General features: G+C 40.9%; 1 protein-coding gene across 7 annotated transcripts in view; it reads left to right on the top strand.

Annotated features, from left to right (window-relative positions):
• The window catches only part of grm8a (glutamate receptor, metabotropic 8a), a 315,548-nt gene that overhangs the window by 268,615 nt on the left and 25,519 nt on the right, over nucleotides 1-21,414 (top strand). For all 7 annotated transcript variants that reach the window (XM_034674012.1, XM_034674009.1, XM_034674007.1 and 4 more), the window contains 4 exons: nucleotides 8,996-9,135; nucleotides 14,009-14,155; nucleotides 15,511-15,932; nucleotides 18,918-19,284. In XM_034674012.1, coding sequence (XP_034529903.1) covers nucleotides 8,996-9,135; nucleotides 14,009-14,155; nucleotides 15,511-15,932; nucleotides 18,918-19,284 — 1,076 coding nt within the window. The remainder of the gene's footprint in view (nucleotides 1-8,995; nucleotides 9,136-14,008; nucleotides 14,156-15,510; nucleotides 15,933-18,917; nucleotides 19,285-21,414) is intronic.

Raw genomic sequence — 21,414 nt, 5'->3', positions numbered from 1 at the left:
ATTTTGGAGCTTGGCAGCATTAAGTCAAACGAATAAAGATGAGGTGCAGAACAATTAGCATCACAAACATGTATTATCTCTCCTCCAAGAGCAGGAACATGTCGTCAAGATTAATGGAAAAGACGTGTTTTACCAGAACCATGTAAATAAAATAACTGTGTATATATCATAGGCTTGTATATTGTAGTTTCAGTTTCAGTGGTTGTGCTACTTTTCCTTGTTTTAAGGGGTTCCCCAAACCATTGAATATCCTCACTCTGGTAGCTGTCACCACAACTGTCAGAAATGCTGGTCATATGTTTATGTCTGAGGAATAGCAGAGCCACCCTATTTTTTGTTGTAATAATTGCTGTATGATCAACAGCAACAATTATGACCTCTGACTTAACATAAGGCACTCAGTCACCATATCTTCCTGTGCACAAGTGAGTAGAAAACATAGTAGGACTGGAAACAGGTGGTCTAACTGGCATAGAATGCAAGCATGCATATAGCATAGATGTGTTGGCCACTATGGTGTAGGGTCAACATAGAAGTAAAAACCAGGCTTTAGATATTAGAGAAGGTTCAGTGTTATAAAATGCACTTCTTTAAGTATAATTGATAATTATATGTAATGAGTTTTTAGGTAGGAAGCTAGGAGCAAATTTTGCTCCATGTAGAATCCCAAAAGAATAAAAGTTATGGGATAAAAGTTTTTACCAAGACATTAACGAAGCAGTGCTAGCAGTGATGGAAATGAATTATACTAGTGCCACAAGAGGAAAGGTATTATTCAAAAATATAAAATACATAATCTCACCATGCTTCCCAACAGTTCTCTTTCAAACACACAAACTAACACTATACGCACCTGCACCTCTCCACTCTCTTACCACAAAACAGCTCGTCCTGCCCCGCCTGTTTTTGTTTCTCTCTGCCCGTGTCCGACCGCTCTTTTGACTCTCTTCACTAGCATAACAAGTTGCTCAAATTTCACAACTTGTACTTAAAAAAGTTTAACTCAAGGTCCAATTCTTCATAACAGGTGAACCGTGTGCTTGTTGTTAATGATATAATACATCAAAACTAAGATCCAAAGCTTGATCCGTAAGGCAACTGGACTGGTAGAAATTCTCAAAGACGTTTCACCTCTCCTCCGAAAGGCTTCTTCAGTTCTGACCAGATTGGGGAAGAGCTAGAAAATATAAGCCTCTAACAGTCGTGGGTGTGTCCAGGTAGTCTCAAAAGGGTCCTAAGTAGGGTCGTTAGTCTAGTTCCTGGCAGTTGTTCTCCTATCACCTGACAGTCGTTCAGTTTTTCAGCTCTCTTTTCTAGCTCTTCCCCAGTCTGGTCAGAACTGAAGAAGCCTTTTGGAGGAGAGGCGAAACATATTATATATATATATATATATATATATGAAACATATGGGTTGCTTTGCGCCGCTCAAATGGTTGCTTGTTGCAACAGCTCTCTCTTTGTTGTTATTTTTTTCAACTTTTTTTCATATCTGTTAAGTTCTCTTTGTATTTGGAGCCTGTCATGACTTTTAATGACTCATTTGTTGGACATAGACACCAAACTGGCTACATTTGCAGTGGTGTTTTTACTATTTTTGTTCCTGTCTGTGTCCGGAGATCCTGCTTGTATCCATGGTAACATTGTTGACATACAAGATCAGCTGTTAGCTGCCCGTAGCATGTTGATGCTAAACGATGCTAGGCCCGATGTTCCCTGCAAGCTGAGGAGAAGGAGGCAAGGACGATGTGCTGGTATTGAGGTGCAAGCTAAGAAAAGACGACATCAACCTGTCCTTCCACCCACCGTTATGGGGATAAGATAAGATCTATCCAAGATAAGGTGGACGAGCTAACCCAGCACCAGAGGGAATACTGGCAGAGTAGCATCATGCTAACAGAGCTAACACGGGACACGAACGCCACATTGGAAGGATTAAACCTGCTGTTGGCGGACAGGATACAGGAGAGCAAGACTGAACTAACTGGTGAAGAAGGCCAGCTCAGTCCTGGACCCTGTGGAGGTGGTGGCTGACAGGAGAATTATGGCCAATCTGTCGTCTATGATGAACATTTTTTTTTTTTAGATATATATTCTGATAGATTAGATATATATTGACATAGAGTGGTCTAGACCTCCTATGTTTGTAAAAGCGTCTTGAGATAACATTTGTTGTGATTTGGCGCTATACAAATAAAGATTGATTGATTGATTGATATTCAGGAATTTCTACCAGTCCAGTTGCTCTGCAGAACAAGCTATGGATTATCATGACCTGGATGACTGAGAACCTTCACAGACATCAAAACTAAGAGTGAAGAATGACACAGAGTACCAAGTACCAAGGCTATAATATTAGAAGTTTTATATCAATGAGGAACCACACCAAGAAAAATAACTATAATTTATCTGTGTGTGTAGAACACGTGTGTAGGCAGTACTTCAACTGTAAAAGAGGGATATATGGAGCGAGGGGAGATTGTCCCTCAGTTTATCAATCATTGATAGTGAGCGTATACGGATAAAAAACAGGAATAATGCTGAAATTGTGAGTAAATATCCTTTCATAAATATACCTAGGCAGCCTGCCCAGGACAACTCAATGTGCTGGAAACACTGGTCTGCAAAATGTGAAGTTACCAACATGTATATTCATCTGATTTCATTAAGTGCTGTGTTAGATTTGTGTCACTCTGTTATAAGGTGGAAATGTGTGACTGATGTGTTCTCATTTTTAGGTGATGGCAGGAAATTTTTTTTCTGCAGTGCGGTATATTCCTTTGAATAACTCAACATGATCTGCATCACTACTGTACAAGGCTCGGGTTTGTTGCCAGGGTGACCGGCTAATCGTTTATTTTACAAGGTCAAGCGAACTTAAGTGGGAAGTGGTGGTAAAAACATGTTGATTTGTCACCTCTCCTGTACCTCTGACACACACTGCAGCCAGGGTACATGAACACATCCGCACGTTCAACAATTCTGATTTTCCTACTTTTCTTGTGTAACTCACCCAGACAGGCAAACATGTCAGCTGTTATTGAACGACAATAGAAGGGTACATGAGTGTTCAAATTGTGGGTACATTTTTAATATCTCAGCAAGAAGCCATGTAACTCTGTTGACAAAATTTGCTAGTTTCAAGGGGGAAAAAATCTAAATCAAGTCGACATTTATTAGGCCCAAAAGCTTGCCCATGCATCTCTCAAAACCAAAACATTCAACAGAACTGATGAAAGGTTTGCAGTAAACTGTTTTCAACATATTGCCTTGATGCTGCCAGCTCCTGTCATGCCCATTGTATGTGTGTTAGCCTTAAATTGCCTCTGCTTTTAAGTCCTACGTCTTTATCCTCGTTTCTCATAAATCGCTAACAAATGGTAAAAAGGCACCATGAGATTGAATAATTATCTTCCACTCAAGGTAACCACTGCTTTCAGAGCAAACAGCCTGCTTCTGCTGTGCAGAATGACTCAATGACTGGTCTGAATGGGGAGATAGTTGAAACTTAGCCAACAGGAGAGTAGTGAGAGAATAGAGACATTGTAATTTTAAGTTGTGAAATAAAGTATTCATCTTTTTTTTTTTTTTTTATAATTTGCATTGGTAATACTCTAATCAAGACTGGCAGGTTTTTGCTGGTAACCAGTGTGCTCGCCTCTAATGGAATTGGTAGCTTTCTTCATGTTCTCATGTTTTCATTTGGATGTTAAATTAGTGTTTTGATACAATGGGAGGAAGGATTGGAGGGAAATTGTGGAAATGGGTTTTAACAGAAAAGAGCCCAAAGGAGAATGAAATGGATTGATACAAAGAGGGGCATTGAAGAATTAAGCAGGTAAACATGGGGAAAATGAGGAAGGCCAAATGCGTGGGACCAAATAAAAGATGAGCCTTTTTAAGAGAAGGGATGGGAACAGAAGGGAAGAGACAGGAAGAAAGAGCCTATGTTCAGATTGCTGGGTGAATGGAGAAAAGAAGATGGTCAATGCTGATGGATACAGTTGCATACAGTCTCTAATGCTTCTTAGATGTTTGCTATAAAAGCTACAAGGCTGTTTGAAAAGTTACCAAGGTGAATCTGGATGCTTGTGAGTTAATATGTAGTTGTTTGCTGAGGTAAATTTGAGTGGTCTCTCTTTAGATGACTGCATGGTAGCTACTGTGCATTGTTTTTGTAATTATTGCGTGTGTTCAAACATAGAGGGCAACACTCTGTATGTCCACAACACAGCAAACACACTTAAGGAGACTATGGTCAATGGAGGATTTCCTGTGATAAGTTGATTTCAAAGAGTATGACTTGGCCACTTGAGGGTCCTTCATTTGGTTTGAATTAATGTGCAATCAATCTAGGGACATGTTTGGCCACGAAGGATGCACTGAATGCTTCTTTTGTTAGATGTATTTGTTGGTTGATCCTGAAGGAGCCTTCAACATGCAGTTGTGATGCCACTGGACTTCAGTTGTGCCCTTTGAAGGATCAAGCCCCTAAATTGGAAACATTTGTTTGGACCAAAAGTGAACATATGAATAGATTTGGCCAAACAAAATTAAACACAATGGGTGAACAAAAATTGACATTAATGGCCCTTTTCCACCGGCCCGTCTTAGCCCTACTCTACTCGACTTGATTCGACTCTACTTGGTTTGTGTTGCGTTTCCACGGGCGCGGTACCTTGTGTCAGATACCAGTTTTTTGTACCTGCTCTGCTCTGGTTCCAAGCGAGCCGAGCCGATACTAAAAGGTGACGTCGACGGACTGCCGGCCACTGATTGGTCAGAGAATGTCGTCACCGAAGAGTCATGAGCGTGATGCCCAACACAGGAGTCAAACCCGCCATTTTTAAAAAAACTACATCAGTACTGTACAATGTCTGCACGTAAAGTTTCCCCATGGTCATTGATGAGCGTTCAAATTGACGCGAACGCAATTTCGCGCAGCTTTGTTAAGACAACCCTGCCCACCGTGAGTCGTAGGGCTGGAACTGTGTAGTGGAAAAGGGCCAAAAGTTACGGAACTACATACAAAGCAGAACCAACAAAACCCAAATTCCCCCTATGGTATCAAAGCATTTGGTCTCTTCCAATGAGCATGGCTCCATCATGGAGGTCTTCACAGTCCTTGGCACGCTAATGTTAAATAAAATGCAGGAACATGAACTAACACTGAATCAAACTAAGTGTGTAAACTGTTGATGTGTTTCTGACTGCATAGTATAACAAACAGGTATTGGTGGTACATTAATGAGGTGAGAGTGTGGGTGAAGGTGGTGCTGCTCTTGTTTGGCTGTCACTGTTGCAGTCATTGTTTTTGTCCCTCTCAAGCACATTAACTAAACACATTGAATAGTCTGTCTATTATATTTGAATCAGTGTAATTTTAGGCCCTGAAAATCTCTCTAATTAAGCCTCTCCGGCTGTGTTGCCAAAATACCTAATGCAGGTCTTTAGTTAATTTTTTAGTATTGAGTTATTACAGACAGGGTTGGAGTTAGGAAAAGACTGCATTGAGTGTGTGTGCATTTGCGTGTGTGCGTGCGTGCGTGCGTGCGTGCGTGCGTGCGTGCGTGCGTGCGTGCGTGCGTGCGTGCGTGCGTGCGTGCGTGCGTGCGTGCGTGCGTTCAGAACAATTAAAGTGGGACACACAAAAGGAACTGTTGGACATGTTCTGTTCTCACAGAAATGGACCTCATTCATAACCTGTGCTAACAATGAGAGATTGAGACCTCTGCTTTTGTCTCTCTATCGATTTAATCTTCCACCAATTGTCTTTCTCACTCTCTCTCAATAGTTCCTCTTTTCCTCTCTCCATATGTGTATCTCTAATGACTAAACTTCTGTTTGACTTTCACTCCACTCTTTCTTGTCTTTTTGCCTCTCCCTACCTGTGTAATCTTTACTCTACACATCACTCTCTTTAACTGTTTTTTTTTATGCCTTTCGTCTGTCTTACGATTCAGTTTCTGTTCTCAAACACTTGATTTCATTCTTGTTTTACTCCCTGTGTCTTGTATGAGTAATGTCTCTAACCTCTGCCTACCAAACACTCCTTTTTTCATTTACTTCACTCCATCCTTTATCTCTCCGTCTTATTTCCCCTCATATCTGTAACTGCTTTCTATACATCCTCAGCATCTTCCCATCATATCAATGACTTACACAACACAGGTGGAATTTCCATATTGCAGTGCTTTCTCCACACACTCACTGTAATTGAATTTCTTTTATGCTACGCCAGATTCAGACATCTGATTTGATTGCATCGCTACATAAAAGATAGAGGGAAGTAAAACAGAGAGGGAGGAGGATGAAAGGTTTGTGTTCAGCCTTGTTGGTAATGAGGAAACTAAACCTGAGAGAACACATAAACTCAGCCATGTGTGCTTATTCAATCACAGCACTACACGCAGTACACACACAGACACACACACACACATGCAGGTACAACAAAGCCCAGTTTAGATGTTTCCTGTACTATCACCATTCTTTAACACACTGCCTGGGGAACTGTTGCTTCATTTAGTTTCTATATACCTTTGTGCCACATAATATTACTATAATAATGAATTGTTTAATAGTTGCATGTAAATACTCTCATAATTTTTGTCTTACCTTGAAGCACAAAACGTAATTTCAGATAACTTACCTGAATACTCAACTCTGACTCGTACATTATGGTATATTTAGACTGTTATTCCTGTATGGCTTGGCAAAGACTCCTGAGGGCTCACTCAGTCTGGGGAAAGATTTAGCTTCAATGTAAAAATAAAGAAAATAAAGAAAAAGACAATAAGACAGAGAAATACAGGGTTAAAAGGCACATAAAGCTGAATTACAAAAATATTCAATGAATTCTCGCCGGGCAAGAAGAAGTCAAGTTTCACTGTGATTCCTGCAGTCCACTTAACAATCATATGAAATCTTATTTAATGTGAATTTTATAGATTTTAAAAAAAACTTATGGCCTGTTCACACCAGATGTGGATTAAATAATTATTTGCTAAAAAAATAAACAGTTATTCATGCATATTTTAAAGCCAGAATGTTCTGTGTTAACTCACTTAATTTGTGTGAATAACTCGCTCCATTTGCGTACACGTTAGTACCTAAAGACAAGAGGCCAGTGATGCTAATTAGAGCGGTGCAAACTTGCCAGCATAACCAATAGCTCTAATCAAGTGACAGACGAAGATTTTCACAACTTACTACCATAGACTGTATAAAATATGGACGTAGTATCCGTGACATCACCCATCTGTTCCTGAGCGCTGTTTTGAAGCCAATCGACTGCGGCAGCCATATTGGAAATGCGGAACTCAACCAGGCAGAGTGTGACGTAAAGAGGTGGGGTTTGAGCCTCCTAGCCAACAGCTATGTGTTCCCGTCCGGGAGTCAAGTCAGTCATGTCCTTATTTGGGCAAAAACTCATAATCTTAATATCATCTGAACCGTTGCGTTAGAAAAAAAATCACCCCCCGTACAGTGTGTGCCGATAGAGAGATTAGCTACATAGAGCCAAGCCGTTTTTTGAACCAGGCTGTAAACATGTCTATTAAAGCTGTAAAGGTCGTTTTTTTCCCGTTCATGTGTATGTGGTTTCTGGTGTTTCTGCAGCCAGCCTCAAGCGGATTCTCAATGAACTGCAGTTTATAACACTTCCACATGGGCTTCATAGTTTGAGACCGGAGGTTGCCGCTTGCTTACTACATAAAACGACCTTCTGACTTACTTTACTCCACAGTATGCGTCATTCACAGACTCGACAAGAACTCTGACAAGAACGTGTCAACTCATTATACATTGACTTCATGTATAATTGACTTCCACGAATGATTTTGTTTGGTGTGGTCTCCAACAGCAGAATCTAACAATTCACTATATCAAGCTGTTTCAGAATCAGAATCAGCTTTATTGGCCAGGTATGCTTGAACACAAAAGGAATTCGACTTAGGTAAACTGTGCTCTCTATGTACAAGGCATAAGAATAAGACCTACAAAATAAATAAATAAATAAAAATAATAACAATAACATCAGCTATAAATACAAAAGAACAACAAATAGGCATGACTAATATGTACAGGCTAAAATAATATGATAAAGTGCAGTGGTGAGAAGCAGAGGTAGTTTTTACATTAAAAAAAATAGTTAAATAAAAATAAATAGAAATATGGAATTCTGCTTGGAGAATTGTTGCATTGTATATCTACATGTATATTTACAGAGAGTATTGATCCAGGTATGACACTGTTATGGTTTAGTGTTCATCAGAGTGACAGCCTGGGGGAAGAAACTGTTCTTATGGCGGGTTGTTTTGGCGCACAGTGATCTGTAGCGCCTGCCAGAGGGGAGGAGTTTGAAGAATTTGTGTCCAGGGTGTGAGGGGTCAGCGGTGATGCTACCTGCCCCTTTCCTGGCCCGGGACCGGTACGAGTCCTGGATGGGGGGCAGGTCGACACCGATGTTTTGATAAAGAAAACTTTCAGAATCAATATTGTATGTCAAATGTTTGTATCAAGTAGGCATGATATAAGCAGCTACACCTGATTTCAATGTCCTGCTTCACCTTGTTAGGTTTATTTTGACTTGCCATATTTGATCCCATTCTTTCCAGCTGAAGCTGTTTTCCAATCTTAGGTTACAAGTTATGAAATCTGTGATATCACTTGTGGCAAATGTCATTTCTTGATAGTCTTTTTTAACCTTTTTTTGTTGCCACAATGACATTGCAGGTCAGGAAAATGACTCTTACATTATTGTTTTTGTTTACTCTACAGACATGTACTGTACGTATCTAAAAGAGAATATGTCATCTTTTATTATATTTCTGGTTTGACCAACAAATCAGATTATATTTATTTTAATTTCACTCTCCAGGAATTGTCATTTCTATGTTGGGCAATGAAAGTAACCATGTAAGCAGAAATCAAAATGGAATAGTATCAAACTAAATATCTAACAGGACTCTTACTCCAAAATCTGCTCTCTGTGTTTCAGGAAGTGCCGGTACACCCGTGGTTTTCAATGAGAACGGAGACGCTCCAGGACGATATGACATCTTCCAGTACCAGATCACCAACAGATCTACAGCTGAGTACAGAGTCATTGGCTCCTGGACCAACAAACTACATCTCAAGGTAAGATTTTACACATAAATGCACGTACCTTGGTGTTCTTGAAAGATTGTTTGGAATCAAGCAGTCAAGGTTTATGAAACACAGGTTAAGAATACCAAAAAAAACATCCTTCTGTCCTGAAAAACAGAAGCTTGACAAAGTAAATCAGTCAACCATAGGGATAACTTCAGAAAGAGGTTGACAAGATAATTCAAAGCTAGTAATAATGCTAATAGAACTGAATGTAAAAACCAAGGGGGAAATTTCAATCAGCTGACCAAACCAAGAAGTGCACTTGGGGGAAGTAGAATTGCCTCCTGCTTTTTGAGCACATTGTAGGGTCCTTGAAGCCAGGCTCCACCCCCAGCCCCATCTTTTGTCAAAACCAAGAAGTTGGTGAGGCAGCCAGTTAACTGATTCAAACCAACAAATAATGCCAAGCAACAGAGTTTCTATCCAGCTTCATCCGGGCATTATTTTCATGTCCCACTAACTTTGGAATGCAATAAAGAAGATAGAATATAAACACACGTGTGCAAATCATTACGTAAAACAGCGCTCATGTGTTCCCAGCTCACAGCATATAGAGCCCCCAATAAGTCTATGGTTATCAAGACACTGTCTTCTTGTTTAATGATGAGAAAATGCTGACAGAAATCCAGCATGTACTTTGATTTGAGTGGTTTTCTGAAGTCTCTGATCTATCTCAGAGCAAAAGGCTTGAAATAATGAAAGGTTGTCTTGAATTCAAAATCCCCCTTCACTGGGTTGGATTTCTCCGAGTTATTGCTTTTGTTCAAGTGAGCAAGAATTTAACATTTGTACAATAAAGTGTGGATCTCATTTTCCTTTCAGAATGTTAAGTGTCGTGCAGGGATATACTCGCACTGACACACACCCACACAAGGTCAAACACAAACATTTATAAGACTTGTTAACACAGCCTCCAAAACTGGAGAATACCTGAGCGGCACAGCCAGATTCCACACGTAAAACTCCTAATTGCATTCACATGCAAACTCAATGTCTTTTTCTCACTTTCTAACTTCCAGACACAGACACACACATGCATGCACAAAAAAAAAAATCCTGAGGCCTGCTGGAGTGCTTGGTGTTATAAATCCACCACGGACTTCATTAGAAAGGCCAGATGACAGATGAGAAGACTAATAGACACCAAGTGCTTTCTGCCTGATGGACGGCCTGGCTGACTGAGAGAGAGAGAGAGAGAGAGAGAGAGAGAGAGAGAGGGAGAGAGAGAGGGAGAGAGAGAGGGAGAGAGGGAGAGAGAGAGAGACTACAGCTACACAAAAGACAACACATAGTTAAGACACACATGATTGGGCACTTTGACAGTTGACAAATTAACAGATGTATTAGATTTGTTTAACAATCCAGTATGGTTTGAAGGCCCAGTGGCAGATATAGTGATGGTGCTATGAAAGTTTTAATGATCAAAAAACTTTCTGAGAGCTCTGCATAAAAAAATCAAAGACAGCTCTATAAGCCAAAGTCAAGCCAGTGAGGCCACTAAGGCATTTTTTTTTCACAACCTCTATTACAGGCTGCCTCTCAGCAGCATTTACTGCTGCTAGGTTATGAAAGTTGTCCCGCGGCACTGCCGCTTCCTTTAGTAGTGGCCGTTAGGTCTGTTTTAAAAAGCTCTGAATGCTGCATATACTATCATTCTGTGGCATATTAACAAGAAACTGGAAAAATGATGGATAGAAGGGGTGCTGGTGGTCTAAGCGCCCCACATACAGAGGGTATAGTCCTTGTTGCAGAGGTCATAGGTTCGACTCCCAGGCGCGACCGTGTCCTGCATGTCTTCCCCCACTCTGTACTCCCCACATTTCCTGTCTCTCTTCAGCTGTACTATCAAAAATGCAGAAAAGCCCCCCCAAAAAATAACATTAAAAACTATGGATAGAAATCTTGTCGCATTAGTGGCAGCTCTGAACTTGGAAATAGTGCCTCAAAAAAAATTGCGTGCTGGGCGCTGGTGGCCTAGCGGTCTAAGCGCCCCACATACTGAGGCTACAGTCCTCGTCGCAGGGGTTGCCGGTTCGATTCCCAGCCGGTCGACCATTTCCTGCTTGTCTTCCCTCACTCTCTACTCCCCACATTTCCTGTCCCTCTTCAGCTACCCTATCAAAAATGCAGAAAAGCCCCCCCAGAAAATAACATTAAAAACTATGGATAGAAATCTTGTCGCATTAGTGGCAGCTCTGAACTTGGAAATAGTGCCTCAAAAAAAATTGCGTGCTGGGCGCTGGTGGCCTAGCGGTCTAAGCGCCCCACATACAGAGGCTACAGTCCTCGTCGCAGGGGTTGCCGGTTCGATTCCCAGCCGGTCGACCATTTCCTGCATGTCTTCCCTCACTCTCTACTCCCCACATTTCCTGTCCCTCTTCAGCTACCCTATCAAATAAAGGCAAAAAGGCAGAAAAATATGACTTTAAAAAAAAATTATAATAAATTGCATGGTGACTTTGTCCTCTTTGCAGTCCTCTGACATTGCTATTCACAAAGTTAATAACTGGAATCCCGCACCATTTTGTTTCTAATTGGTCAGTGATCACAAAATGACACTGATGAACGGGATGGTGTTCTGAAAGTTGATCTAATTTCAGCTGAGAGTGCAGCCACAGAAATCAACAGATGTTGTAGATAAAAAAATATGCAACTTTTAGGAGAGAAAACCTTTTGATTCTGTGAAGTAAAAGCTAATGAGACAACCTCTGTTGTCAACACACAACCTCCAGCAATTGTGCATCATGGTGTTATTTATGGCAAGCTTGAGTCCTGTTAATTGCAAGTAAATCCCAAGAAAATCAGTTTCTTATTTTGGGTTCATACTATCATAGTAAGTCAGAATGAGGCCTCTCATGTAACTAATTACTTACAGCAAAACTGAGACTCAACAGGAACAAATGATTGGGCACATGAAAGTATGGTGTGGTTTTTTGGGGAGACATACCTGGAGGTGGGAGTTTCGCTTTCTTTTGATCTGAATATATTGTTGCTTCTGAAGTTACTAATTGAAATGTAAACAACGCAGCACATGATATAGGAAGTCTTGTCTGGAAGTCATTTACTGCTAACCACTGGTTACACTGATATACAGGGAAGTTGGCCATTGTTCCCCAAGCAAAGATCATTGTCAAGCAATAGCCGGTGGGTTATGAGACTGCTCAAGTATATAATACACGGTGGCGCCGTATAGGTGGGAAAAGTTAGGATGATTCTACGGGCCCATGACTGACAGGGGGCCTGGAAATAATGATTAAAAAAATTAATTAAAAAAAATCAGAATTCATATTTTATTCAGAATAAGGTAATTCAAAAACGGTCCCGTTGTCTTCATAAAATGTATATCAGAGATCTCTACTTTATTTGGGCAAATTCATATTAATCCCCCTGTATCGGCATGAAATGGTGCAGCCCAGCCTGAGCCGTGCTAATCAGAAAGACAAAACCTGGGTCCCAGAAAAGGAGGGAAAGAAAGAAGAGAGAGGAGAGAGAGAAGAAAGGGCGACAGTATGTCACCCAGTTTTTCTCCAGGAAAGGTTGGTATAGTCTTTGAGTGGTTAAAATCAACCTGTTTGCTAGTTTGAGGTCCACAATGAAAGTTCCTTTTGGTTCCATGATGAAGCCATGAAAACATAATAAAAGAAAGGGCAAATCATTCACCTTGTGTGCAGGGAATCCTTCATTTTTACCAGTCATACAGTAAATATTTGAGTCCAAGAGGCAAGACAGCTGAAAAGGTAGAGTTTTGTAAAGCTTTGACTGGGTCGATTGGATCCTGGAGATGTGGTTACAGCAGTTGCACAGGGTTCTTGTGGCCTTTGGTGATGGGGCCCAATGTGATATTTTTTCCAAAATCCCTGGCGGCGCCACTGATAATACAAGACCAGGCCTATGTTGTCAAGTCGCATGAACACAGAAAAATCATCAAAACCTTTGAAGGCTATCAGAAAGTGAATTAAAAAAAACAGAACAAGTGGGAAACAACAGCAACAAAACTGCTTCAAACTATGTTGAACTATGCTAGTATGCGCACAAACATGCATAGAATATTTCTCCTGACAATATATTTGCAGCACTAAAATATGAACAAACAGTAATCCAATATTGGTGTCCAAATGCCTTGAGTGTGAGTGTGTATGTTTCTCTATGTGTGTCAATGATCCAATCAAGTCTGTTTTTGCAGTCCCTGATGGGTTTTTCCTGCTAACTAGTTTTTTTTTTTGGACTGGTACACTGTGTGCCTGTTTAAAACAGCAACGCTCCATTTTCCCCAGCACCCGTCGGCAACAGATGAACCTCAGGGACTCTGTGTAATGACAGAGTTACAATCACTCACACACATAACAACGAATTTAAACTCACGCACCAGAATTTAGACATACGGAAAGCTCTGGGATTCACTATAATGCCAGCGTGATGTGAGCACAAACAAACTAAACGCACACATGGCAGAACATATGCACACACTGAGAACCACGGTAACACACACACACAAAGACACACAGAAGGAAATACAGATGGCCTATTTGTGCCAGATCTGATTATGGTCTGATTGCTGGCTTCCAGAGTAGCTGGTGTACGTTTTGTGCCCGGCAGGACTCAGGAAAACGATCAGAGGATCTGCTTGTGCTAATTGCTCTCCAAGTTGCCCTGAAGACACAGTTTGTGCAGGTACACAGAGAAAACTGAGTGTTAAAGGACTGTTCAAACAAAGTAATGTGAGCCTCAGCAGATGGCTGCCAATCTCTGTGTCTCATAATACACCACATCAAGGTGGAAAGTTGTGAGCATACAAATACTTTTGGTACTGCAAGACCAAAATAATATACTTTTTTTCAAATGTTCTCCTCTTCTTTAAAAGGTCGAGGCCATGCGTTGGAAAATGGGTGACCCGTCTCTCCCACCCTCTGTATGCAGCATCCCATGCCGAGCAGGAGAAAGGAAGAAAGTGGTGAAAGGTGTGCCCTGTTGCTGGCACTGCGAGCGCTGTGAGGGCTACCACTATCTGGTAAATTGCTTTAGAAATACACGCTGCAAGAAGTTGGTGTTAACGCAGCTGGTGGTAAACCATTTCCTGGGGATACTGAATTTTTAAGCTTCTATTCCTAGTTGAATATTCCTTAATTTAGTTGTTTGTGCTTTAATATGTTGCAAAACAGCTTTTCAAGATGCAACATCATGGTGTGTAGCCCAGTAGGCAATGGGCAAAATGCTAATAGTGTCATGCTGCAGGATTTCAAACACTGTTTTTTCCATCATTATTGCTGTGTAGTATGCAACAAGATTGCATGTTGTATTTAAGTGTTTGGATGACAATTAGTCTAATGGAAGGAGAATATTTCAGTGCATAACTTTATGCTGGCTGGGAAACTGCATTTCAAGTTTCTTTGCATCCAACCAGACATTTTTATGTCAGTCTTGTTTGTGTTCAGTCCCACCAGGCCTCTCTCAGACTTATTAATTGATTGTTGTTGTGCCAAATGTCTCACCTCAGTTGAACTCCCTGGACCTGCTTAAAAATTAAACCACATTCAAATTGATTGATCGCTTTAACACGAGATCAAATCAATAATTTGTGTGCTAAATGCTAATTTGATTTTCCTAATATGGTAATCTCTGCATGCATGAACTTTGCAAGCAGCTGTTGCTTACTCACTCTTTCCCTACGTAAGTTCTATCCCCTAGATGGTGTTCAGGGTTTAGTTTTGCGTAAACTCATTTAAGGCAATCAAAAATGGAGACCAATTTTAGATTTATATCTACAGAAAGCACCCCACTGATGCTATTAAAGCAAACAGAGGTTCTTAATATGAGGGGAGGGAAACGTGTCTGAACAGGCATTAGAAGGATACATCCCCCGTGTGAGTTAGATCATGGTAAGAGACAATTTGGCAGCCCGTCGCCCTTCTTATTAAATTAAAAAAATCTATGAGTGAGCGGCTATACGTGAAAAGAGCACCATTGGCCAGGAAGCAATCAGAGGAAAAAGGAAATATTGGGCATACTGGCAGCAGAGCAAAAATCAATAATCTGTTGACACCTTTGTTATAGATTTGGGAATTAAATGGGATATGAAGTCTTGTAAAAATGTGCTTTTTTCTCTTTAATGAGTAGGTTTAGATTGGAAGCAATTCAAACTTTATATATAGATTGTGTGGGGAAGCTCTGTTGGATGAAAGGGTTTGTTATTTATGTTATTAACACATCTGTAGACGCTTAATAAAGATGATGGTTGTAAGAGAGTAAGAAATCAGCTAAATCAATATATGGCTGCTAGAATTACCATTGTGTCTGGTGTGAAAAAAGTCAAAATGTTAGTAAAGATTTTATCATTCCATAAAACAAACAAAACTGTCTTCCCAGGCATCAGAGTTTACCTGCGAGCTGTGTCCGTACGAAATGCGACCTGACACCAACCGCACAGGCTGTGTTCCCATCCCAATCATCAAGCTGGAGTGGCACTCCCCCTGGGCCATCATCCCCGTCTTCATCTCCATGCTCGGCATCATCGCAACCTCCTTCGTCATCGTCACGTTCGTCCGCTACAACGACACGCCCATCGTACGAGCATCAGGGCGTGAGATGAGCTACGTGCTGCTGACGGGAATCTTCCTGTGCTACGCCATAACGTTCCTGATGATCGCCACGCCGGACGTGGGAGTGTGCTCGTTCAGGAGGATTTTCTTGGGTTTGGGGATGTGCTTCAGCTACGCAGCACTGCTCACCAAGACCAACAGGATACATCGCATCTTTGAACAGGGGAAGAAGTCTGTGACAGCACCCAGGTGAGGACTCCACCTCTCATTACACACTCTCTGTCTGGTTGCTTTTTCAGTCCACGTAGATTTGGATGATTGTAGACGCACTGAAGGTCGCTGTCTGTGTGTTTTCTTGTACACTTAGAGGGGATTTACTCACTCTGTGAATACACACCCGAGTCTATCTCTTCTCTGAGCTGCTTCCAATCATTATTCATCATTTATTTTTCATCCATTATGTATGAGAGTCATGAACTCACACTCACCTATTGTGCTGTTTGCACTCAGTGACAGTGACTCTGGAAGAGAGCATCAACTAAGTGGCTAAAATGTTAATGAGGTATTTAATAGTGCTAAGGTTCATGTCCCTGCTGCCCAGATGGTCATCTGTTTTTCCTCCAGCAACACCCAACTGTAAGATTTGGACGAGTTGTACGGCTACTACTCATACATAAAAGATTTTCTCTATGATATTTGAGATTTTGAATTCATGGCATGTTTTCCAGGAATGATCGAAATATGTATTTGTTTTGTTTTTTTAGCTCAGTGCAGCAGTTGCTATTCACTGTTACATATGACTCATACTACAGATAGTAGAATTAGCCACCATGACCTCACCCATTGCTTTGTTGACTGCTTTTTTAGGGTTGTTAGTTCAGCCAGACACTGCCATTACTGGACAAGAGGATGCCCCATGAAAACACTTAGTTTGTCTGCCACTGGCAACTTTATCAACTTGCAAATGAGCAAGTCAACCAGTGTTTACCAAAGATTTAGACTGTAATAGTGCAGCAGATGAGTGCTTTTATTTAGTGCAGGCAGAGGAACATGTCCTTAAACAAATGAGCTTTCTGATGGCTAAGTAAAGTGTTGAAAAATGTCTAAATACTACCTAGACTTACACCGACATTAATAATAACTGATATTTATATAGCGCCTTTCAGGAAACCCAAGGTCGCTTCACAGGGTTAGGTAGGGGGTCTGGGGGGTAGGTGGGGATATCTAATGGGGAAAGGTCTTAAGGAAAAGGTGCGTTTTGATTGCTTTCTTAAAAGTGTCCAGGGTTGGGGCAAACATTAATGTTTGTGTCTGACTATTAAGTTGACCCTGTCTGCAGCGGTTGATGGCCTAGCTTCTGTGTTGGTCCGCTCGGTTTCTCATGGCCAAGCTAACTGGGATCCACTGTTGGTAATACACTTGTTATTGCCAAGTACCTAACACAATCCTACTTAAAAAAATCTAACTGTCCCTTTAATATACTTTCATCTCAACATTTTGACCTGTAGTCTTCTCTTCAGAGGAAGGCCAAGAACAATCCTGACACCCATGGAGGACGCAACACATAATGCAATGTGAAGCTAACACTGATAAGCTAACAAGCAGGGAACAGACTAGACTTTGGTAATGGCTAATATGTGTTAGCAATAATAGAATCATTCTGAATTTTCATTCTATCAAGATTCTGAAGCAAAGATTTCTTGGCTGCCTGTCAGAAGAACAAATTGAGCCATAGTATTGTCCAAGGTTTAAATGATTAAACCTCCAAATGGAAAGAATGACACAAATATAGCCTTTGATTTGGTTTGGTTTGGTTTGGGTGTTTTGAAGTGGGGTTGTATGAACACAGTAGTTGTAATTGTGTCTCTTTCAAAGCCTGCAGACCCAGACGGATGATCTATTGTTGCAGACAGATAAACATGTATGCATCCCGACTAAGAATATCGCAAAAACAAATGGGCTTTCTAGTGGCATCATTTAAAAAAAAAAAAAAAAAAACCAACGAAATTTAGTATAAACTTCTGTGGACATCAGTGTTTGGGTCTTACTTTCTTAAAGTTAGCTCAATTATGTGGTGGGGTTGATAGGCTAGCTTCCCTGCTGGTCCTCCACCTGGTTTATGAACAAAGAGGCTGTGCTGACTAGGATCCCCAGTGGGAAATAAACTTTGATGAGTACCTCTTACAACTCTGCTTCAAACTCCACTTCAATTAAAAAAAAGAAAAAGAAAACAACACTATCCCTTTAAATTGAATTAGCTGTGGGGGTGTCTGTTAGATAATTAGCAGAACCAGCCTTTCACTTAAACCAAGCATGGCAAAATTGTAAGCCTTCATATTTTTTAAACATGTTAAGTATTCAGATCCCCCTTCCAGCTGAACAGAGAATGAATGGAGTGACCATGATAGTTTGAGGACCAGACTTCAATATATTAACTTCTGCTTCAAGGTTTGTCATTTTAATATGGGGCTTTATGGGGATAGACTCACTTTTGGATAAAGCCTCAAGTGGTGACTTGAGGAACTGCACTTTTTGCATTTCTATGTCATTCTATTTTTTTTTTTGCCAGCTGAGTTGTAGCTGGAGTAAAACAACTTAAGAAAAATAAAACACACAACAGTGAAGTTGTTGAGGTAAAGGGCACAGATTAATAAAGTCTGCTTACAATGACTCTCTGCAAAGATAACTTCAAGGCTGTTATCAGGTTCCACTCTATGTTTTGTCTCATGGTAGCCAGGCACAGAAAATCCTCTGAATCAGGGAGCTTGAAGAAGGGGTTTTGGTCTTCACTTGGTGTGTGTGAATGAGACTCCATCTTTTGTTTTGGGTATTATTCGCCCTTATTTTTTTTTTATCTCTTTTTCATCTTTCATTACTTTTCCTCTCTCTAGTGCAATGTGCAGCTCCTCTCCGCCCCTCTTTTTCATTCTTGCTCAGATCTCATCATTACCTTTCTCCTCAGTTCACCCTATCTCTTGAAGTGTGCATGGGCGAATGTATAGGAATGTAATATATTGTTTTTGTGAAGAAGAAAACTTCCATCAACTTTTGAATCACTATAAAAAAAAAAAACTGGTTGTTTTGAGGCTGGTGGTCAAGGATCTTTGAGTTGTTCAAGAAAGTTTTTGTTCAGGACTTCATTTGCTAAAACTTGAATATGAATAGTTGTTTTTATTTTGGTTGGTACAAGCTTCTTACTTTTGCACCACCTCCTTATATCACTCTCCCTCCCAGGTTCATCTCCCCGGCCTCCCAGCTCGTCATCACCTTCTCGCTCATCTCCGTCCAGCTGCTTGGAGTCTTCGTCTGGTTCGCTGTGGACCCTCCCCACACGGTTGTAGACTACGGAGAGCAGCGGACCCAGGACCCCTTGTCGGCACGCGGCGTCCTTAAGTGCGACATCTCGGACCTGTCCCTCATCTGCTCCCTTGGTTACTCCATCCTGCTGATGGTGACGTGCACGGTCTACGCCATCAAGACACGAGGGGTGCCTGAGACCTTCAATGAAGCCAAGCCCATCGGCTTCACCATGTACACCACCTGCATCATCTGGCTGGCATTCATACCCATCTTCTTTGGCACGTCACAGTCTGCAGAGAGGGTGAGTGTGTGTTTTTGATAGAGTTTTTTCCTGTGTGTGTTAATCCTATCACATACGTCACCTGCAAACATTAATTGCAGGTTTTTTGCATCCCTTTCGTGAATGACGTCTACAGAGAGCGTGAGTGTAGTGCAGATACCTGTTCTTCATCCTCATCATCTTTAGGATTTATGAGTCTGCAGAGAGGATGAAACCCTGGTGTGTGACTGACTGTCTGCTGGATTACCCCGTATATGACCTGCTTGGGATTTTAAACCATTTTCTTTGACACATCATAAAGTCGAATGAAAAGATGACTACAGGGTGTTTTTGTTGGCTCCTCTTCTCTTTGTGTGTGTATTTGAGCGTGGTTTGACTCCCATCAGGCAGGGTGCTTTAGTGAAACGTGTGTTCATGTGTAATATCTTTTATAAGATATCTATTCACACACATGTGGGTAGCAATGCTTTGGTTTATGGGCTTCCTGTGAGCATGACTAAGCTCTTCTGAGCCCATTTTGCAGCATTATTAAGTTTTGGAATCACTTTTTTGACTCATAAATGTGTATGTATTGCTATTGGAAAGAAGTCTGCCTCCTCTCATCTGCTGACTACTTCTTGGAGATCAAAACTGCATCTTTTGGCACAGAAAGATGGATATAGAATATGTTTTTCAATTGTAGCTACACTAATGGCTCAGAGTCCAAAATCTCTAGACAATCCCAGGGGAGTATGAGAGGATTTTCTGTCTGGCTGATTGACTGGATCCATGCTTGGGCCCAGGCTTTGTGGCGGGTTGTCCTGCAGAGTCTGCCTACATGTGTCAATTATTGATGAAGGCATGATGCGAGTAAGATGTAACTTTCACAAGCTGCTGGAAATTGTGTGCGTGTTGGGGCAGCTTTTAGAGGATGTAGGCTTTACCTAATTATTTGAAAGTTTCATCATAAATGAAATTCACCATCTTGTTATTAATTTGATGTGAAATTGACACCTTCATGGCTTCTTTCTTCTGAAACACTGGCTGTTTTTACCAACTCTGGCCTTTAAAAATCTTTCAATTTAACAAACCTAACAGATAATTTGCTGTCTGAGATCAACTGCAATTGCCTGTGATAAGGAGAAACAACAAGCTATTGGTTTAAGTTAAAGGGCTGTTAGCATTTGGAGACCCTTTTTTCAGATGTGTAAGTGACCTCTAAGAGTTGTCTTTATCAGCCTAGAGTCAAATGATTCCATGCACATACATACATACACTCAAACACCTAATGTGATTCATAATACTACAATAAATCATTTACCTGCACTAAAGCAGCAATGGTGTATTGATTCCAACTCTTGATAGTGCTCTTGCAGCTTTATAACACCTGATAGACTCATTGAGATTCAAGGCAGGCCATTGATTGTAGATGTCACAGGTTGTACATCACACTACTCAACCTTTGTATACTGCTCATGTGTGCATATAGTAGAAAGATAAGCAGCTGTGCCATGGAGGCAGTGTTGAAAGCAGATATAGATAGTGCAGATGGAGATAGTGAAATTCAGGCTACAAGTAGTAGTACAAACAAAAGGTTCCAGTTCTCCTTCCTCTACCTTGGTAAAAAAAAAGTCGACTCTTTCCTCTCACCCTATTTTCGAGTGTCAGTCAGGCAATTTTCATTTCTCTCTTTCCTCGCGTCTCAGCCCATTTTGCCTCCAAGGTGGGTGAACGCCTTTGTTGCTTGGCAAAAAAAGCTGACATCAAAGTGATCCCGTCTAATCACACATCAGGGAAATCACACACTCTTTGGATGTTTCAGAGTGCTTTTTTCTTTCTTTTTTTCCATCAAAAAGCCGGCGACATTGTCGCTTGTTATTGATACAGAAAGTTTAGAGTGACTCAGATACTAACTTTTTCAAAAACAACCTTTTTTTTCCATTTTAACAATAAGTATCTCCATTTAAAGAATCTATGTATTGATGTCAAATCTGTAGGCGAGGGTCTGAATTTTCATATGGGAAGTGTTTTCGTTTCCATCTGTGGTATGTTTGTAGGACAAGTAGTGCCGCTGAATCACTTATCAGGCTTTGATGTATGCAGGAAAAACTGTTTGTAGAGAAAAGCAGGCAGAACGCAATCTGTCATAATGATATCCTCGCTCTCATCAGC

This window comes from Notolabrus celidotus, chromosome 21 (assembly GCF_009762535.1).
Source record: "Notolabrus celidotus isolate fNotCel1 chromosome 21, fNotCel1.pri, whole genome shotgun sequence".
In the NCBI taxonomy this organism is placed as follows: domain Eukaryota; kingdom Metazoa; phylum Chordata; class Actinopteri; order Labriformes; family Labridae; genus Notolabrus; species Notolabrus celidotus.
The sequence above is the reverse complement of the archived record's forward strand: the minus strand, read 5'-3'. Positions and strand labels throughout refer to the sequence as shown.